Source organism: Hipposideros armiger, unplaced genomic scaffold (assembly GCF_001890085.2).
Source record: "Hipposideros armiger isolate ML-2016 unplaced genomic scaffold, ASM189008v1 scaffold_407, whole genome shotgun sequence".
NCBI classification, from domain to species: Eukaryota; Metazoa; Chordata; class Mammalia; order Chiroptera; family Hipposideridae; genus Hipposideros; species Hipposideros armiger.
This window is the reverse complement of record NW_017731757.1, coordinates 1373075-1387515: the sequence shown is the minus strand read 5'-3', so window position 1 is coordinate 1387515 and position 14441 is coordinate 1373075. Positions and strand designations below refer to the sequence as shown.

The following is a 14441-nucleotide window of genomic DNA, read 5'->3' as shown; positions in this document are numbered from 1 at the left end:
GGGGATGGGAACAGCGCTGGTGAATTGGGGGAAAGGGAACAGACAAGTTGCTGTCCTTTTGTTCTTCAGTCTAATTGTGGAGGACATTGCTTCACTGGCCCAAGTTGGCACCATCATTGCGCTCTTCCCGGGTGAGGCAGATCAGTCGCTGGCTTCTGGATGGCCGCTCACAGCGGATGCTGGCCACTCACGCTGGCTGCTGGCTACATATGGTAGCCATGGCAACCCACTGCCACAGGGGCTGCAGCCCAAGCCGTCGCCAGCGACTCACGGCAGCCCAGCTCCAGGTTGAGCTATTGTTCAGCATCTTAGCTGTGGAGGGTAGTGTCACTGGCCCTCATATGTGGGATCCAAACTGGGGCCCTCTGGCGTCCCAAGCCAGCTCTTAACCATCGCGCCATTCGGCCGGCACTCCAATAATTTTTGACGGGTGATCAAACTTGTGTGTGGTCTCACATTGTCGCGATGGAACACAACTCCTTTACCATTAACAAGCTCTCGACGTTTTAGGATGATGGATTCATTCAAACTGTCCAATTGCCGACAGTACACATTTGAATTCATTGTTTGGTTCCTTGGTAGGAAGGAGCTCGAAAAACATGACACCTTTAAAATCCCACCACACTGAGAGCATAACCTTCCTCTGATGAATGTCTGCTTTTGATTTCGTTTGAGGCGAATCATCACGTCGGGACCAGGTTTGCACACCACATTGTTGTAAATGATCCACTTCTCATCACCAGTTATCAGTCACTTCAAAAAAGGATTGTTTTCCTCACGTTTAAAGATATATTGCAGATATTTATACTCACCATCAAATGAACTTCTTTGAGTTCATGCGGAACCCAAATATCGAGCTTGCTTATGTATCCCAGCTTCTTTGGGAGTTTGTGAATGCTTTAATGATGGATGTTCAATGTTTCTGCAATCTCTTGTGTCATATAATGTGGATTTGACTCGATCAATGCCTTTACTTTGTCATCATCAACCTCGGTGGGCCTCCCTGACCAAGGAGCATCGTTGAGATCAAAATCACCAGCATGGAATTTCGTGAATCATTGTTGGCACTGACGTTCTTATAGAGCATTGTCACCGTAAACTTTATGCAACTTTTCACAAGCTTGACATGCGTTCTTCCCATTATGGAAGTAAAACAGTAAAATATGGCAAAAATGCACAGTTTGGTGTTCCATCTTCAACTTGTAAAATCTCCAAAACTCAACCAAGTAGCTCAATTTTTTTTTAGAATGAAGCTAGAACTGTCAGCTGTCAAATGACATAACATAGATGCGAATAACTCTAGTACTTCCGAAAATGAACTAGTGCCATCTGTTGCAAACATGTGTCATGACTTTTCCAACAACCCAATATTTCCACACTGCACTAAAGAGCAAACTAGGCCATCTTCTCCATGGGTAAAATAGTCTTCCAAGATTGGGAATCTCTCCACATGTTTGAATGGGACAGCCTGTTTTTCTTTGGCCGAAGAGAATGTAAACTAATGAGGCCAGTGGCACCTCTGTTCATGAAGAGATTCCCTCTGATTTGCATCAGCTAATCCCCATATTATCTTGTCTGTGCATCAGGATTATAGGGCTCACAGAACCTTGTTATTAACTGCAAGGGCTGCATAACCTGAAATCCATTGTGACATGCATCATAATAAAATTATTTTCATTTAAATAGCTCTTCCTATTCATCTGCTTTGGGAGGGGCCACAACTAAATGACTCTTGAAATGTCTACCTCCTTTTGGGTTTCAAGAAAGAATCTGGTACCTAAGCTGAAGTAGGCCATTGAAGTTTTCTTTGGGAAGGCTCTAGTAACCCAGGTCACAAGAATATGGGCAGCAGAAATGAGCCCAATTGGCTACTTTCAATAAAGGTGGTAGAACAATGAGAAGCACGGCGATGGGAGCAAGAGGACATTTGACTTTTCCATCAGTGCTGGACTCGACGGAATCGCCAGCGTCAAGTCTCACCTGGCCTTAGGGCTGGACTGTTCCTCCTCACTTCTCAAAAGCCTCAGAAGAAAGATGGAGAAGGTAGACTTTTCTCTTCTCTAGCCATGAAGAAGAATGACACCCAAGAGAGACTCTCATACCTTCATGCCCTATTGTCTCAGTTTTAGGACTGGTGAGGGAGAAATGGCTGCAGAAGACAGGTGGTATGCCAGCAAAACATATGTATCCCTAAGCAAAACCTTAAATTCAAAAGATATTTAAAAGGGCACTTTATTTGCACAAAGTTGATTAAGTGGCCAATACGCACCCCAAAGCATCGAAAATCACTGGGTCATGTCTGATATTTAAGAATTAATGAATTGAACTGAAAAAATCCCAAGACCCAAATTTCAGGTCTCCTTTAAATTTATGGAATTTAGGGTCAAAGACTAAACCATCTAGGACACAGTAAGAGTTCTTTGTGAGGGGAATAACCATCATTCTACTTCAGATTTAAAGGAAAAACAAACAAAACAAAAACCTCCCTTGCTTTGTAATTATCAACTTGAGGATTCCCACAACCTAGGTAATTTCTCTTCTTTTAGTTTTTTCCAGGATGTTCACAGAAATATGCGGCCAGGTGAGGGGAGGCTGGTGCCCATTATTCCTCACGCTTCTCTAACTCTCCTCCCACGTTCCCCACAAGGTACTAAACTACGGTCAGTGTTCTACTCTGGGGCCCAAACTGAGAGAGTCTTTGAGGACTGGTGTTTGAGGAGATCAAGAGGCGGAAAGAGGACAGGTTAAGAAATCAGCTTTCAGCCCAGGGACAGTCTCGTCAATTATATTAAAGACGTGGACCATTTCTTTGCCCACCTCTGCTTTTATGACCTGAACTTCTTTTTCTTTGGGTTCCTCTCATAGAGCAAATTCACATTTGGTAAGAGGGCTAGAGTTTGAAGAAGTACCTGGTTTTCAAAGTACACTTTAGAGAAGGCATTACTTTAACTACCAAAAAAAAATTGCTTTGTTTTTAAAACATGGGCTGTTCTTCCTTCGCTAAGCAATGATGGGGCTCGCATTTGGGAATGATAGTTTTGGTGGTTCAAGAGAACCAGTACAGGGACAATCACGTAAAGTTCAAGCATCTGTTTCATAATCAGGGCCTCTCTCGTCACTTTCCTCACCCCCTTCTCTTTAGGAATCTCCCCAAGTGGATCTCTCCAGAGACGGAAACTAATGGGGGCTTTGTAGCAGAAAGAGGAGTTGCTTACTCTGAGCCCGACCAATGACAGCAGTTGCTTTATGCTGAGCTTAAAACAGAGACCTTAGATGCTCTGTAGGCCTTAAGGAGTTTCTGCTAATTATCACAAATCATTGTGGATAATCATACAAAGAAAAACATTAAGTTGGAAGTATTTTCCATCGCAATAAAACCTATATATCATACAAAGAAAAACATTAAGTTGAAGTATTTTCCATCGCAATAAAACCTATACTGTCAATCTAAATGGATAGATTAGGCAATTACTCATGTTTATTTAGCAGTATGAGATGAAGGAAAACAGTTTAGTAAATAAGAATATTTTTCTTTGGTAAGACATGCCAACTATATATTTCAAAATGAGTAAAATTTCAATTAACAAAATGTGTTGAATGAAAAAAGTGATTTATTAAAACATTAACTGATTGAAGCTGTATTTTTCTTTAAACTAGCAGGCAATTTGTTAACAACGCCTGTTTTAATATGCCCATGTGTTTTATGCATGGCATTCATTTTGGTTTCTACTCATTCTACTTTCATCCACTTGCCAAATAATAAACTATTATATTATCTTCAAAAGGTAATAAAAGCGCTCACTATAGACACATACTGCAACAGCAGATAAGGGTCAAATTAATTATCATTTCTGATAGATATTATTATTTAAAGTACCCACCTCCAAACAATGAAGTTAATAAACTAATCTTATAAATACGTGTTATAAAAATGGTTGCAGGCACAGTATTTCCGTGTAGACAATTATTGTAGGGCACACAACCTGCATGTAAATATATACTAAATTTATTAGCCTAAGTACTATATTTTTTCTGAAGGCACGCGATTAAACCTCATTTAATAAGAGTTAGCTGGCACGGTACAGGAAGGGAAACAAATGCTCTCGTTCAATGTAACATTTTAAAGGGAGCAGTAGTATCAAACCTGCTTTTCATCATGGTTTAACGTGTATACTTCTTTTTCATCCTTTGTGCCATATTCAGTAATAATTTTTCCCTTTGTTACTAACATAACACAAGTTCATATTAGGCGTGTGACCCAAAAATGGCCACTCTGAATCAAAGCATTTAGTGTAGTAAATTGATAATCCCTCAACACAACTGCAAGACTGAAAACCACAGTCTTACTAGACCCTTTTGTATAGACTACTGGAAGACAAGCCTCTCATTATCCTAAAAAGAAACCCTACCTGCTAACCTTCAGATACTTAAAACGACCCAGGATCAAGACAAAAACTGTACAAGTGGTTACAAACTAGGCAGATAAAAGCACAACACTTTACTTTTTACCCTAATCATTTCAGTCCTAAACCAGGAAACTGCCCTCCACTAAAATATTAGTGTCAGGAGTAGCTGCTGCCGCTGTTTCTTCAAGTCCTAAGAGCTACATGTTCATTTCTAATCTGAAGGCCTTTATTACGGGCAGCTCATCTCCCTGTTTCACGAATGAGGGAATCACCTGAAGTTGCTTGAAATGTTGGTTTCCTTTTTTTTTTTTAAATCCCGTAGCCTCTGAATGAACCGATCATCATCCATATTCAGAAGAAAAGAACATTGTTCACCAACAAAGGAAAAAGAATTTAAGTCGTGTAAAGTCCTCTTTCGATACAAAAAGGTCAGGAGCTCCGGGGAGCAGTTCCACAGACTTTAATGAAGACTTCAGTGTCAGAAACAAAGGCCCGACTGCATTAGGCTGGAATCCAGTTGTATTTCTTTACTAGTAACAGCATACCCAACTCTTCTCTCTTTGAGTTTTGTTCTCAAGAAAAAAAAAAAAAAAAAAAAAAAAAAGGGAAAGAAAACCAGGTAATAAAGAAGTCTTAAAGAGACAGCTCTGGTTAACCTTTTCCAACCGGCTGAAGACAACCAAGCGGTGGAAATACTGAAAGAGAACAGTGGAGTGTTTAAAAAATACCTAACTTTTGCTTTGATTTTAAAAGTCTATTAAATATTAAAAAAATGAATCTGTTTAATCATATAAAGATGATAGCTGTTGGTCTGTGCCAACCCTTGGGGTGCAATCATAAATATTGCATTTCCATGGAATCCCTCTTCAATTGAAAACATTTTCTTTGTGCCAATAGAATAGGGGCTCTAGGTGTAGAGAATCCATCCAAAGAAGTTTTGAAATCCATCTTTCCAGATCCTTTCAGATAAGCAAGCTATTCCCTGAATATAATCTCACCTTGGTGTTCTGTTTGGGGAACATATTTAACTATTTCCGGTCATAAACACAAAGGATGCATACATTTCAGTTACCTGTTCTGTTTAAAAAAAATATTTAGGAAGTGCTGTTATTTTTTGCTTATTCCTGAAATTCGGAACTCAAATTGAGGTGTACATTTTTAAGAATACAGTATTTGTTTTGGAAAGTTCCCTCCAGGACTGGCCTAATTATATATGTCATCACTCCCTTGCTTCTGTTCCTATGCAGGTCTTTGCTATCACATCTCCCCCAGATCTGACCTGATTACGGAAGGGTCAAGAGTATCGGGGCTCATGAGCCTGGAAGAGACCGTCATGGAAGCTTGCTGCTGCACCCAGGACCACAGCAAGCAGGGGGCCGGGGAGATGATGAGGGCCTGGCTCACCAAATCTGGGAACTCAAGGAAACAGCACTGGGTTCCCCCTTTCCAGGGTCTGCTCTAAACTTCTTAGGGTCCCTAAATCAGGGTGTTGAGATACAGGCAACACTGCTTCCTAATTCACTTTGAGGGAAGAGAGATGTAACTTTCCTGCAACATAGACAAGTAGCCAAGCAAGCAGGACTTTCGCCACCTCTGTAGCCAGTTAAGACATTGCAGAGAGAAGGGCCCTTAGCTCTGCCAAGATAACATTTTGAGTATCTTCTCCTGAAACTGACTAGCCCATGATGCATTAAGTGAATAAACTCATGTCTAAAATGATTTTTCCTTTAGTGCTGAATGTAACTTGAGATTTTTGGCAAAAGTAACAAACAGTTTAGTTTGTTACCACCAAACACCAAATTGTGTAAATGAGGGACATAGCAATAGGAGAGATATCTTTCAACTTTGTTCTATATTCATTTTTGTTATGGTTTTGGGAGAATTCTTCTTGAGTAGGGTGGTAGAAAAAAAATGGGTAAACATCTAATAAGAACATAATTCAGTTCAGATGAAAATATATAGATATAGATATAGACATAGACATAGGTATAGATATACTGTATTTTGCTGCGTATAATGCACATTTTTTTGCCCAAATTTGTGAGGGAAAAATAAGGATGCGCATTTTACATGGGTAGTACTAATTCTGTATCTATATAAATGTTTTTAATTCTTTTATTCATGCTCATGAGTTAAAAGTGTAACTCTAGAAATCAATGATAACTGTATGCAAAATAGTACCCTGGAATACGACAATTGATTTTGTTAAACTTACGACAAACTTGCAATGACAAAGAGCTCTTGGCCTTCTATGGTGCATAAATATCGTAAATTTGTTACCAGTACATAAAATTTCTTGTACTTTGTATCTGTTCTTGTGTTTTGTGATTGTTGGTTACATAACATTTCTTGTACCACAATATGTTAAAAAATAAATGCTAAAATTCCTTTATAACACAAGTACTTAAATGTAAACAAATAAAAATTTGAATTAAAAAATTAAAATGAAAGTTTTTTTCTCCCCTGAAAATTTGGGCCAAAAATGAGGGTGTGCATCACACATGGAAGCACATTATACATGGCAAAATATGGTAGGCATGGAGTCGAACAGTCTAAGTTCTGCTACTGCTTATTAGCTGTTTGACTCAGGATAAGTTATGAATCTCCCCAAGCCTCAGTTTCCTCACTGGAAAATGGGTTAACCTTGCAAGGGCAGCTGTGAGAATCCACAACATAAATGAAGCTCCTGGTGAGGTACTCACATGGCCCTGGAACCCAGCCAAACAGGGACGGTGAGGAACAGTGTTTTTCAAACTGCAGGTATAACCAATGGATCATGAAATCAATTTTGTGCCTCATGATCATCATTTTGTCTTTTATATGAACTAGAATAGAATGGATATAATAGAAAATAAGAGCGCAGAGCAGAGTAAGTGTGTTCTGTCAAATTTTTGTTTCTGTGTGTGTCTGCGCACGTGTGCACGAAATGATACAAAGCAGTTCTACTGCAGACCCCAGTCACAGCATGTTCAAGGCCCTAGCAGAGTGGTTAACCAGCAGGCTCTGGAGTTGGGAATCTCCCTCAATAAATTTGAATCCTGGCCCTGTAGCTTACTTAGTTAAGTGGGTTAAGCTCACTGTGCCTGTTTTTAAATCTGCCAGTTAAGGAGAGAGGCTAAAATGTGTTAAGGATTCCACAAATATCAGGAATTATTATTAATACTTGTGTAACTTGTGAGGGACTGCAACAAGCACCCGAGGAAGGAAATGGGGGACACAGCCTGTCCTCAAGGGGAGGCAGCAAATAGCCAGAGATGTGGAGAGTGCTGAGAAAAAAAGTCAGGGGTCTTCCCAGGGGACTGCAGTGTGTTAGTGGTGTACAGACAGGGGATCGGGAAAGAACCCTGGTCGGAGGGAACCAGAAAACAAAAGAAAAAAACGAGTGATACTCTTTCCTATTGTTCCTTGTGGGACAAACGGTGGCTAGATTTCTCTGTTGTGCTTATGCTTTTCCCTAGAACTGCTATGTGCTCATTTTCTTATTCTTTTCTTTTTATTTTGCTTCAGTCTTTATATTTATATAAATGATTTGGTCTATGATATCAGTAATTAATGTAAAAAAAATTACCAAGGACCACAAAAACATAAGTAGAAATTAAAGAGCCAAGTCCTTTCAGAATGTGTTACTATTTTTACTTAAGTAGAAATAATACCAGACAGGCCAATGCCCCAGTCCTTAATAATCATAGTTACTATTTACTGAGCATTCATTCCTAAAAACCAGGCATGGGGCCATCAACATTTTCTCATCCAGTTAAATCTTCACAGTAAGTCTGTAAGGCAGTAATTACTAGACCTGGTTTAAGGACAAGGAGGCTGAGTGGCTTCATCAAGGCTGCACAGTCATATAAGGCAGGGCCGGATCGTGTGACATACTCAGTCTATGCTCTTAAAAGATTCTGAGTGATTTCCTGGGACCCTTTACACAGTGCACGGTTTCTCCTGACTCTTGTTCTTTAATCAACAAACATTGTGCCTTGGAGACAAAGGCATATAAAGTAAAAAAATAAAGGTTCTGTGTTTACAATGGTTGATGATCATTATCTACATGGATACAAAGCTCGGCACTGTTTTGTAAGCACACTTTGTGGAGTATGTATATAGAGCATGCTCAAAACTAGGGTGGAAACTGATGGAACAGAACCAAAACTGGGTGATGTCAAGGTATATTTAGTCTTCGCTCAGATGTGCTTCCAAAACATTACTGGCAGAGCCAAGAATCATCTAACGTTATTTCTTTATTTATACAGTTCTTTTATGTACACAAGCATACAACCATTTCTTATTAAGAAGCATTAAAAGTAATGCAGGGCACGTTTCTAGATCCTTTCATCCAAGGATATGAAAGTACTTAACAGACACCCACTATTTCTTGCTAAGTAAATCTCTTTAGCCCATTTCAGAGAAGGGTACAATCAAAATGTAAAATTTGGGAATTTAAATTCATATTTTATACTGTGATCACTAAGTTGTGAATCTAATAACCAGAGGAAACCTTTTGATACAAGGATTATACGTGCTAAAAAACTTTTTTCCATTTTCCCTGAAAGGGCTACCTTTAAGACAATTAAAAAAAAAATTCTGGTAAAACACATGTAAAATTTACTATCTTAAGCATTTTTGAGTGTACAATTCAGAGAGATTCAATACATTCAACAATGTTGTAGTACAGCCATCACCACCATCCAGTCACAGAGCTCCTTTTATCAGCAAAACTAAAACTGTACTCATTAAATAGCTCCCCATTCTCTACTTTCTGGCAGTCCAAGGCACCATCATCGAGACACTTCCTATCTCTATGAATTTGACTACTCTAGGTACCTCATATAAGTGGACTCACACAGTATATTATCCTTTGGTGACTGGCTTATTTCAGTTATCATAATGGTCTCAAGGCTCATCCATATTGTTGCATGTGTCCAAATTTCCTTCCCTTTTAAGGCTGAATTATATTCCACTGTACGGACATCACACATTTTGTTTATTCATCCATCAATGGACATATAGGTTGTTTCTATTGTGAGTAACGCCTGGGTTTAAGACCCTGCTTTCAGTTCTTTGGGGTTTATACCTAGAAGTAAAATTGCTGGAACATATAAGTCTATGTTTAATTTTTTGAGGAACATCCATCCTGTTTTTCACGGTGGCCGTACCATTTTACACTTGCACTAGTGATGCACGACAGTTCCAATTTCTCTACATATTGCCAACACTTGTTATTTTTGTTTGTTTGTTTATTTTTTAATATACTATCTATCCTAATGGGCATGAGGTGACATATCATTGTGGTTCTGAAAGGGATACCTTGATTTCAAAATTACTTATGAGTAATTCCAATTATTTTGGAGGTCAGGGATAGGTAGCAATCGCTGTGCTCAATCCTAAGATAGGTCCACATTCCCCTTCTCTTTGGATAACATGTTCTACATGCTTCCCAATGAACAAGCACGTAAGAGTTCTTTATATCCACATGCCAGGAAGCACATTTGCCTGGCTCTTTTTGTCTTGTCTCCTCTCTGTGTTTCTCTTTTCAAGAAGGTGTGTGTTTTTTTCCTCAGCTTCCTTTGATGGCCAGGTGATTGTAGAGTGTAAAATCAAATCAAACCAAACCAAAAAGAAACCTAAATTTAAAAAAAAAATCCAGCATGTCTGGAGCTGAATATATATAAGTGTCAAAGCAGAGGACAGGATAAAAGATGGGAGGCCCCACCCAGGCCAGGGGGCCCTTGGCTACATACTAGAATATAGTAATTTCTCGATAAATATTTCCTAAATTTATGTTGAGTGGATGAATCACAAGGGATGACAGGAGCTCTTATTGTGCATACGAGTATACTCCAATCTCTAGAACAATCCCTGAAAGTTACACTTCTATTAAGAAGTAAAATAAAAGAAAACTGAATCAGAGTCCAGGAAGAGATGGTCAATCCAAACCTCCACCATCACAGCAACCATGTACTTGGGTCTATATGAAGCCCTCCACATGTACAAACCCAGTTAGTCCTTCCAACAGCTCTAGGAGTTGGTACTGCTAGCTGCTTTGTACTGCAGAGAAAACTGAGGTGCAGAGAGATGGAATTCCTTGTCTGTACTACCTACCTAGTTTATATCATTTATTAATAGCTAGAGTTCTAAAAGTCTTCCCAAAGCATCTACTGGGGGTGTCAAAAAAGAAGTCTACAAGTGGACCCTTTGGTCAGCGTTGCTCAAGCAGTAGTTTGCTGTAATCAGAAGTATCTGGACGCTGATGGGAACCACTTTGAGCACCTCTTGTAATTGCAGAAGTCAAACATTACTTGTATTCATCTTTTGTTATTGGTATATATTGACTATTAAAATTTTAATAGTTTTTTCCTTTCTTAAAATGTGCATACATTTTTTTTTTGGCACCTTCTGTATATACTCTGCAATTCTCAACGCCCCCCAGTTTTATAGAAAAGACCTCCACGGAGATAACCCCCTTTGAAAGGCAGCTTTATTTCCTACAGCAAAATTCCATCAAGACATTTAAAATCCATGTTTTCCTATAGAAACCTCTTGAGTGCTAAACAAACCATTTATCATTTGATTCTCAGAATTATGTGGTTATCAGTAGACAAAACTGAATACTTGGGGAAGTTTGAGTCCAGAAATCTATCTGGGTAAGTTATTAAATCTTTCTATCTTTGCCTCTCTCCCTCTCCTCTCTCCCCCACCCCACACACCAAATGAATAAACAAACAAACAAAATCTGGTATCTGATGAAAATATCTATTTCAAGTACCTGCTGTTTAAAATATGCCCTACTGGGGGGTGAGGGGTGGAAATCAACCCTTTAATTCATTTTTTTTAAAGCAATAAAATTAAAAGCAATTAAACTTAGGTGCCCTTATACAAAAGAACATGTGAGAATGCTCTGACTTGCATACCTGAGGTATGATTGACATTTTCTTCCTTAAATCGTGAAGTCCAATTTCAGTTGTCAAGATCTTATCAATCCAGATTTTACCTTCGGGTTCTGACAATCTAAAAAGGGCTGAGATGAGGGAACTTTTTCCAGCGCCTGTCCTTCCCACAATGCCAACCTGTAACGAGATCCAGGCGAGATTAGGAAAAAACAACATGCAACAGACCTAGGAGAAACCTTGGCTGTTGAAGGTGAATTAAAGAAGTTCCATATGGAGCGCAGTCTGTTTCTCAACTTTCACACTGTTGACATTTTGAGCCAGACAGCTCTTTGTGTGTATGGGGGCCGTCCTGTGCATTGCAGCCATGTTCGCCAGTATCCCAGGGTTATACCTACCAGACACCAGTAGCACCTCGAAATTGTGGTAACCAAAAATGTGAAGACACTGACAAATGTCCCTTAGGGTGGCAAACTGCCCCTGGTTGAAATTCACTGGTCTGAAGAAGAGTTACAAATAAAGAGAATCAATCTATTGGCAGTGAAAAGGCAGCAGTCTTCTGTTGGTGAGAAGTCAGCTTTTAAATTAGCTTTATTCCTGGGTCTGGGTATTCTGAACCTTGAGAATTTCTTGGATAATTTTATAGTGATGCCAACAAGTCAAGTCAAAAGTGTTATACATAAACAAGTATTCATTTTCCCAGAGTTCTATTACTGTTTGGTAGAGAAACCAAATCACTTCTGGATGTTAAATATCCAGGTTAAGTTCTGTCTTGAAAAGAAACATCTTAAAAATTCTTAATGCAGGTCTCAGCGTCTTAAAAGGCAGTCGTGAGTAGCTAAAATACACGTAACGAGATCAACAATAACAACGACACAGGTAACATTTTGCTATTTATATGGAGCCTTTCATCTGAGCAGTTCAAAAGGCATTTTACAAACCAGTTAATAGTTATAAATTGCCCCTTGGGAAAGATACGTGTCAAGTATCAGTCTAGTTATTAAAACCAAAGCTGAGAGAAATTAAGAGCACTGACAATAAGATCAAAGAATCAATATAATCAGGTAAAATGCTGGTCAAGAATGAAACTCTATTGTAAAAACTGGTTTTTAGCTGTGTGCATTTAAAATCCGTATGCAGAAACTGACTTTTTTTAAATTTTTTTATTAAACCAATGAGCTTCCCAACTGAAAATTCCCTGATGGGAGCTTCCCAGGAGATATCTCTATTTAGGAATCTGGAATCAATGAGGGGCCTAAGACATGCTTTCAATCATTTGCAAATTAATTCAGATTTTAAAAACTCACGGCTTTAAACATAGACCAACTAAACCTTTCTGAGCACTGCCTGTATGGTGGGAACTTTACATATTTTCTTATTTGAATACCTCCAAAGTTTTAAAGCTTCATCTGTAAAATCAATAATGGCATTTCAAAAAGAATTCATCTGTTTTATATGCAAATGAGGCAGCAAGTAATGAGGGACATGCATGAGTGCAAATATCCTCTGCTCACAAGCATGCTCCATTGTTCCATCAGACTTAACAAAACACAAGTTCAAAGATAAAATTATTAAGAATTTCAAGGTAGTGTCAGCAGGGCTTTTCAACCCCACACAGGACCCTTCTGAGCAGGACTCTGTCAACGGCACTCATTGCACACCAAGAAGCCAACCCTGCCTTTCATTCTTAAGTGGTGGTGTCAGGACTTGATTCAAGACACTGATTCCAGAGTCTAGGCTCTGAACCACTTTAACTACACAATCTCTCTTGACTATATTGCTTTTCTTACTGTATTCATTTAGCTTTTCATCTTTGCCACTACTTCCATGTCAAAATTATTGGTAATCATCACATGACTAGCTGAGTTTGACCCTTGGGCTACTTGGCATTCCTTTTATCAGACCTCAGTAAGTTCCCTGTCTGTCTCCATGGTAGCTATTGTAAACCATTTTCCTTTTCTTTTTTTTTTTTTTTAAAGATTTTATTGGGAAATTGGGGGAGGGGAACAGTGTTGGGGATTTGGGGAAGGGGCACAGCCAAGTTTTCCTTCAGTCTTAGTTGTGGAGGGCACAGCTAGCTCAGCTCCCAAGTCCAGTCGCCATCGCAGCTCGTGACCACTCAGCTCAAGGTGCCATGTTCAATCTTAGCTGTGGGTGGGCTTAGCCTACCGTCCCATGCGGAAGTCGAACCGGAAACCTTGTTGCTAAGAGCGCACGCTCTAGCCACTGAGCCATTCAGCCACCCATCAGCAGCTTAAGGCAGCTCAGCTCAAGGTGCCATGCTGAATCTTAACTGCAGGTGGGCATAGCTCATCATCCCATACGGGAGTCGAACCGGCAACCTTGTTGTTAGGAGCATGTGCTCTCACCAGCTGAGCCATCCTGCCACCTATTGGCAGCTCAATGGCAGCTCAGCTCGGGCGCAGCTCAGTGGCCCAGGTGGGAATCGAACCAGCGACCCTGTTGCTCAGAGCTCGCTCTCTTAACCAACTGAGCCACTCGGCTGGCCTATTGTAAACCATTTTCAAACCTCTTCCCTAAATTTGAGTCTCCTCATTCCCACTAAACTATAATTTTTCTATACTAATACATCATCTTAATTATGCATTTTGTCCAAATGATATATCAGAATTTACTCAGCCATTTTCCTATTGCTATACATTTATTTTTAATTTTCCTAACACTACAACGTTGTAGTGATTAGCATGCATCCCTTACCCTTACAAACTGAACTTGCCTCCAATTTTACAGAAGAAAATAGAACATATCAAGTGTGAAATCTTTCCTTCCCAAATTTATATATATATATCCTCATCTAAGTTCACACTTCCTGTCCCCAGCTGGGAAGCCGACTGTGAGAAGGAGCTTATCATTCAGGAAGTTCATTAGAGAATACTCTTAGGAACAACACCTGTGTGCGGTGGGAAGATATCCTTTTCTCTCAAAAAAGAATTTATCTTCATAGAGATTAAGTGTGAGAAAAAAAAATGGCTTGAGGTAATTTTATTATCTTGGTGGCCATTTTGTACTTTATGGTAAATCCTCATTTGTCTTTTATAGGCGGGCCATTTTCTACTTATAGGTGAGTCCTAGTGCATATATATGCATGGCTTAGGTGTGTTTCTATGTATTTCTGGGTGTTCTCATATGT

General features: G+C 39.3%; 1 protein-coding gene across 1 annotated transcript in view; it reads right to left on the bottom strand.

Annotated features, from left to right (window-relative positions):
• ABCC4 (ATP binding cassette subfamily C member 4 (PEL blood group)) overlaps positions 1 to 14441 on the bottom strand; it is a 289286-nt gene that overhangs the window by 29081 nt on the left and 245764 nt on the right. Inside the window, exon 26 of the mRNA XM_019663851.1 lies at positions 11315 to 11470. Coding sequence (XP_019519396.1) covers positions 11315 to 11470 — 156 coding nt within the window. The remainder of the gene's footprint in view (positions 1 to 11314; positions 11471 to 14441) is intronic.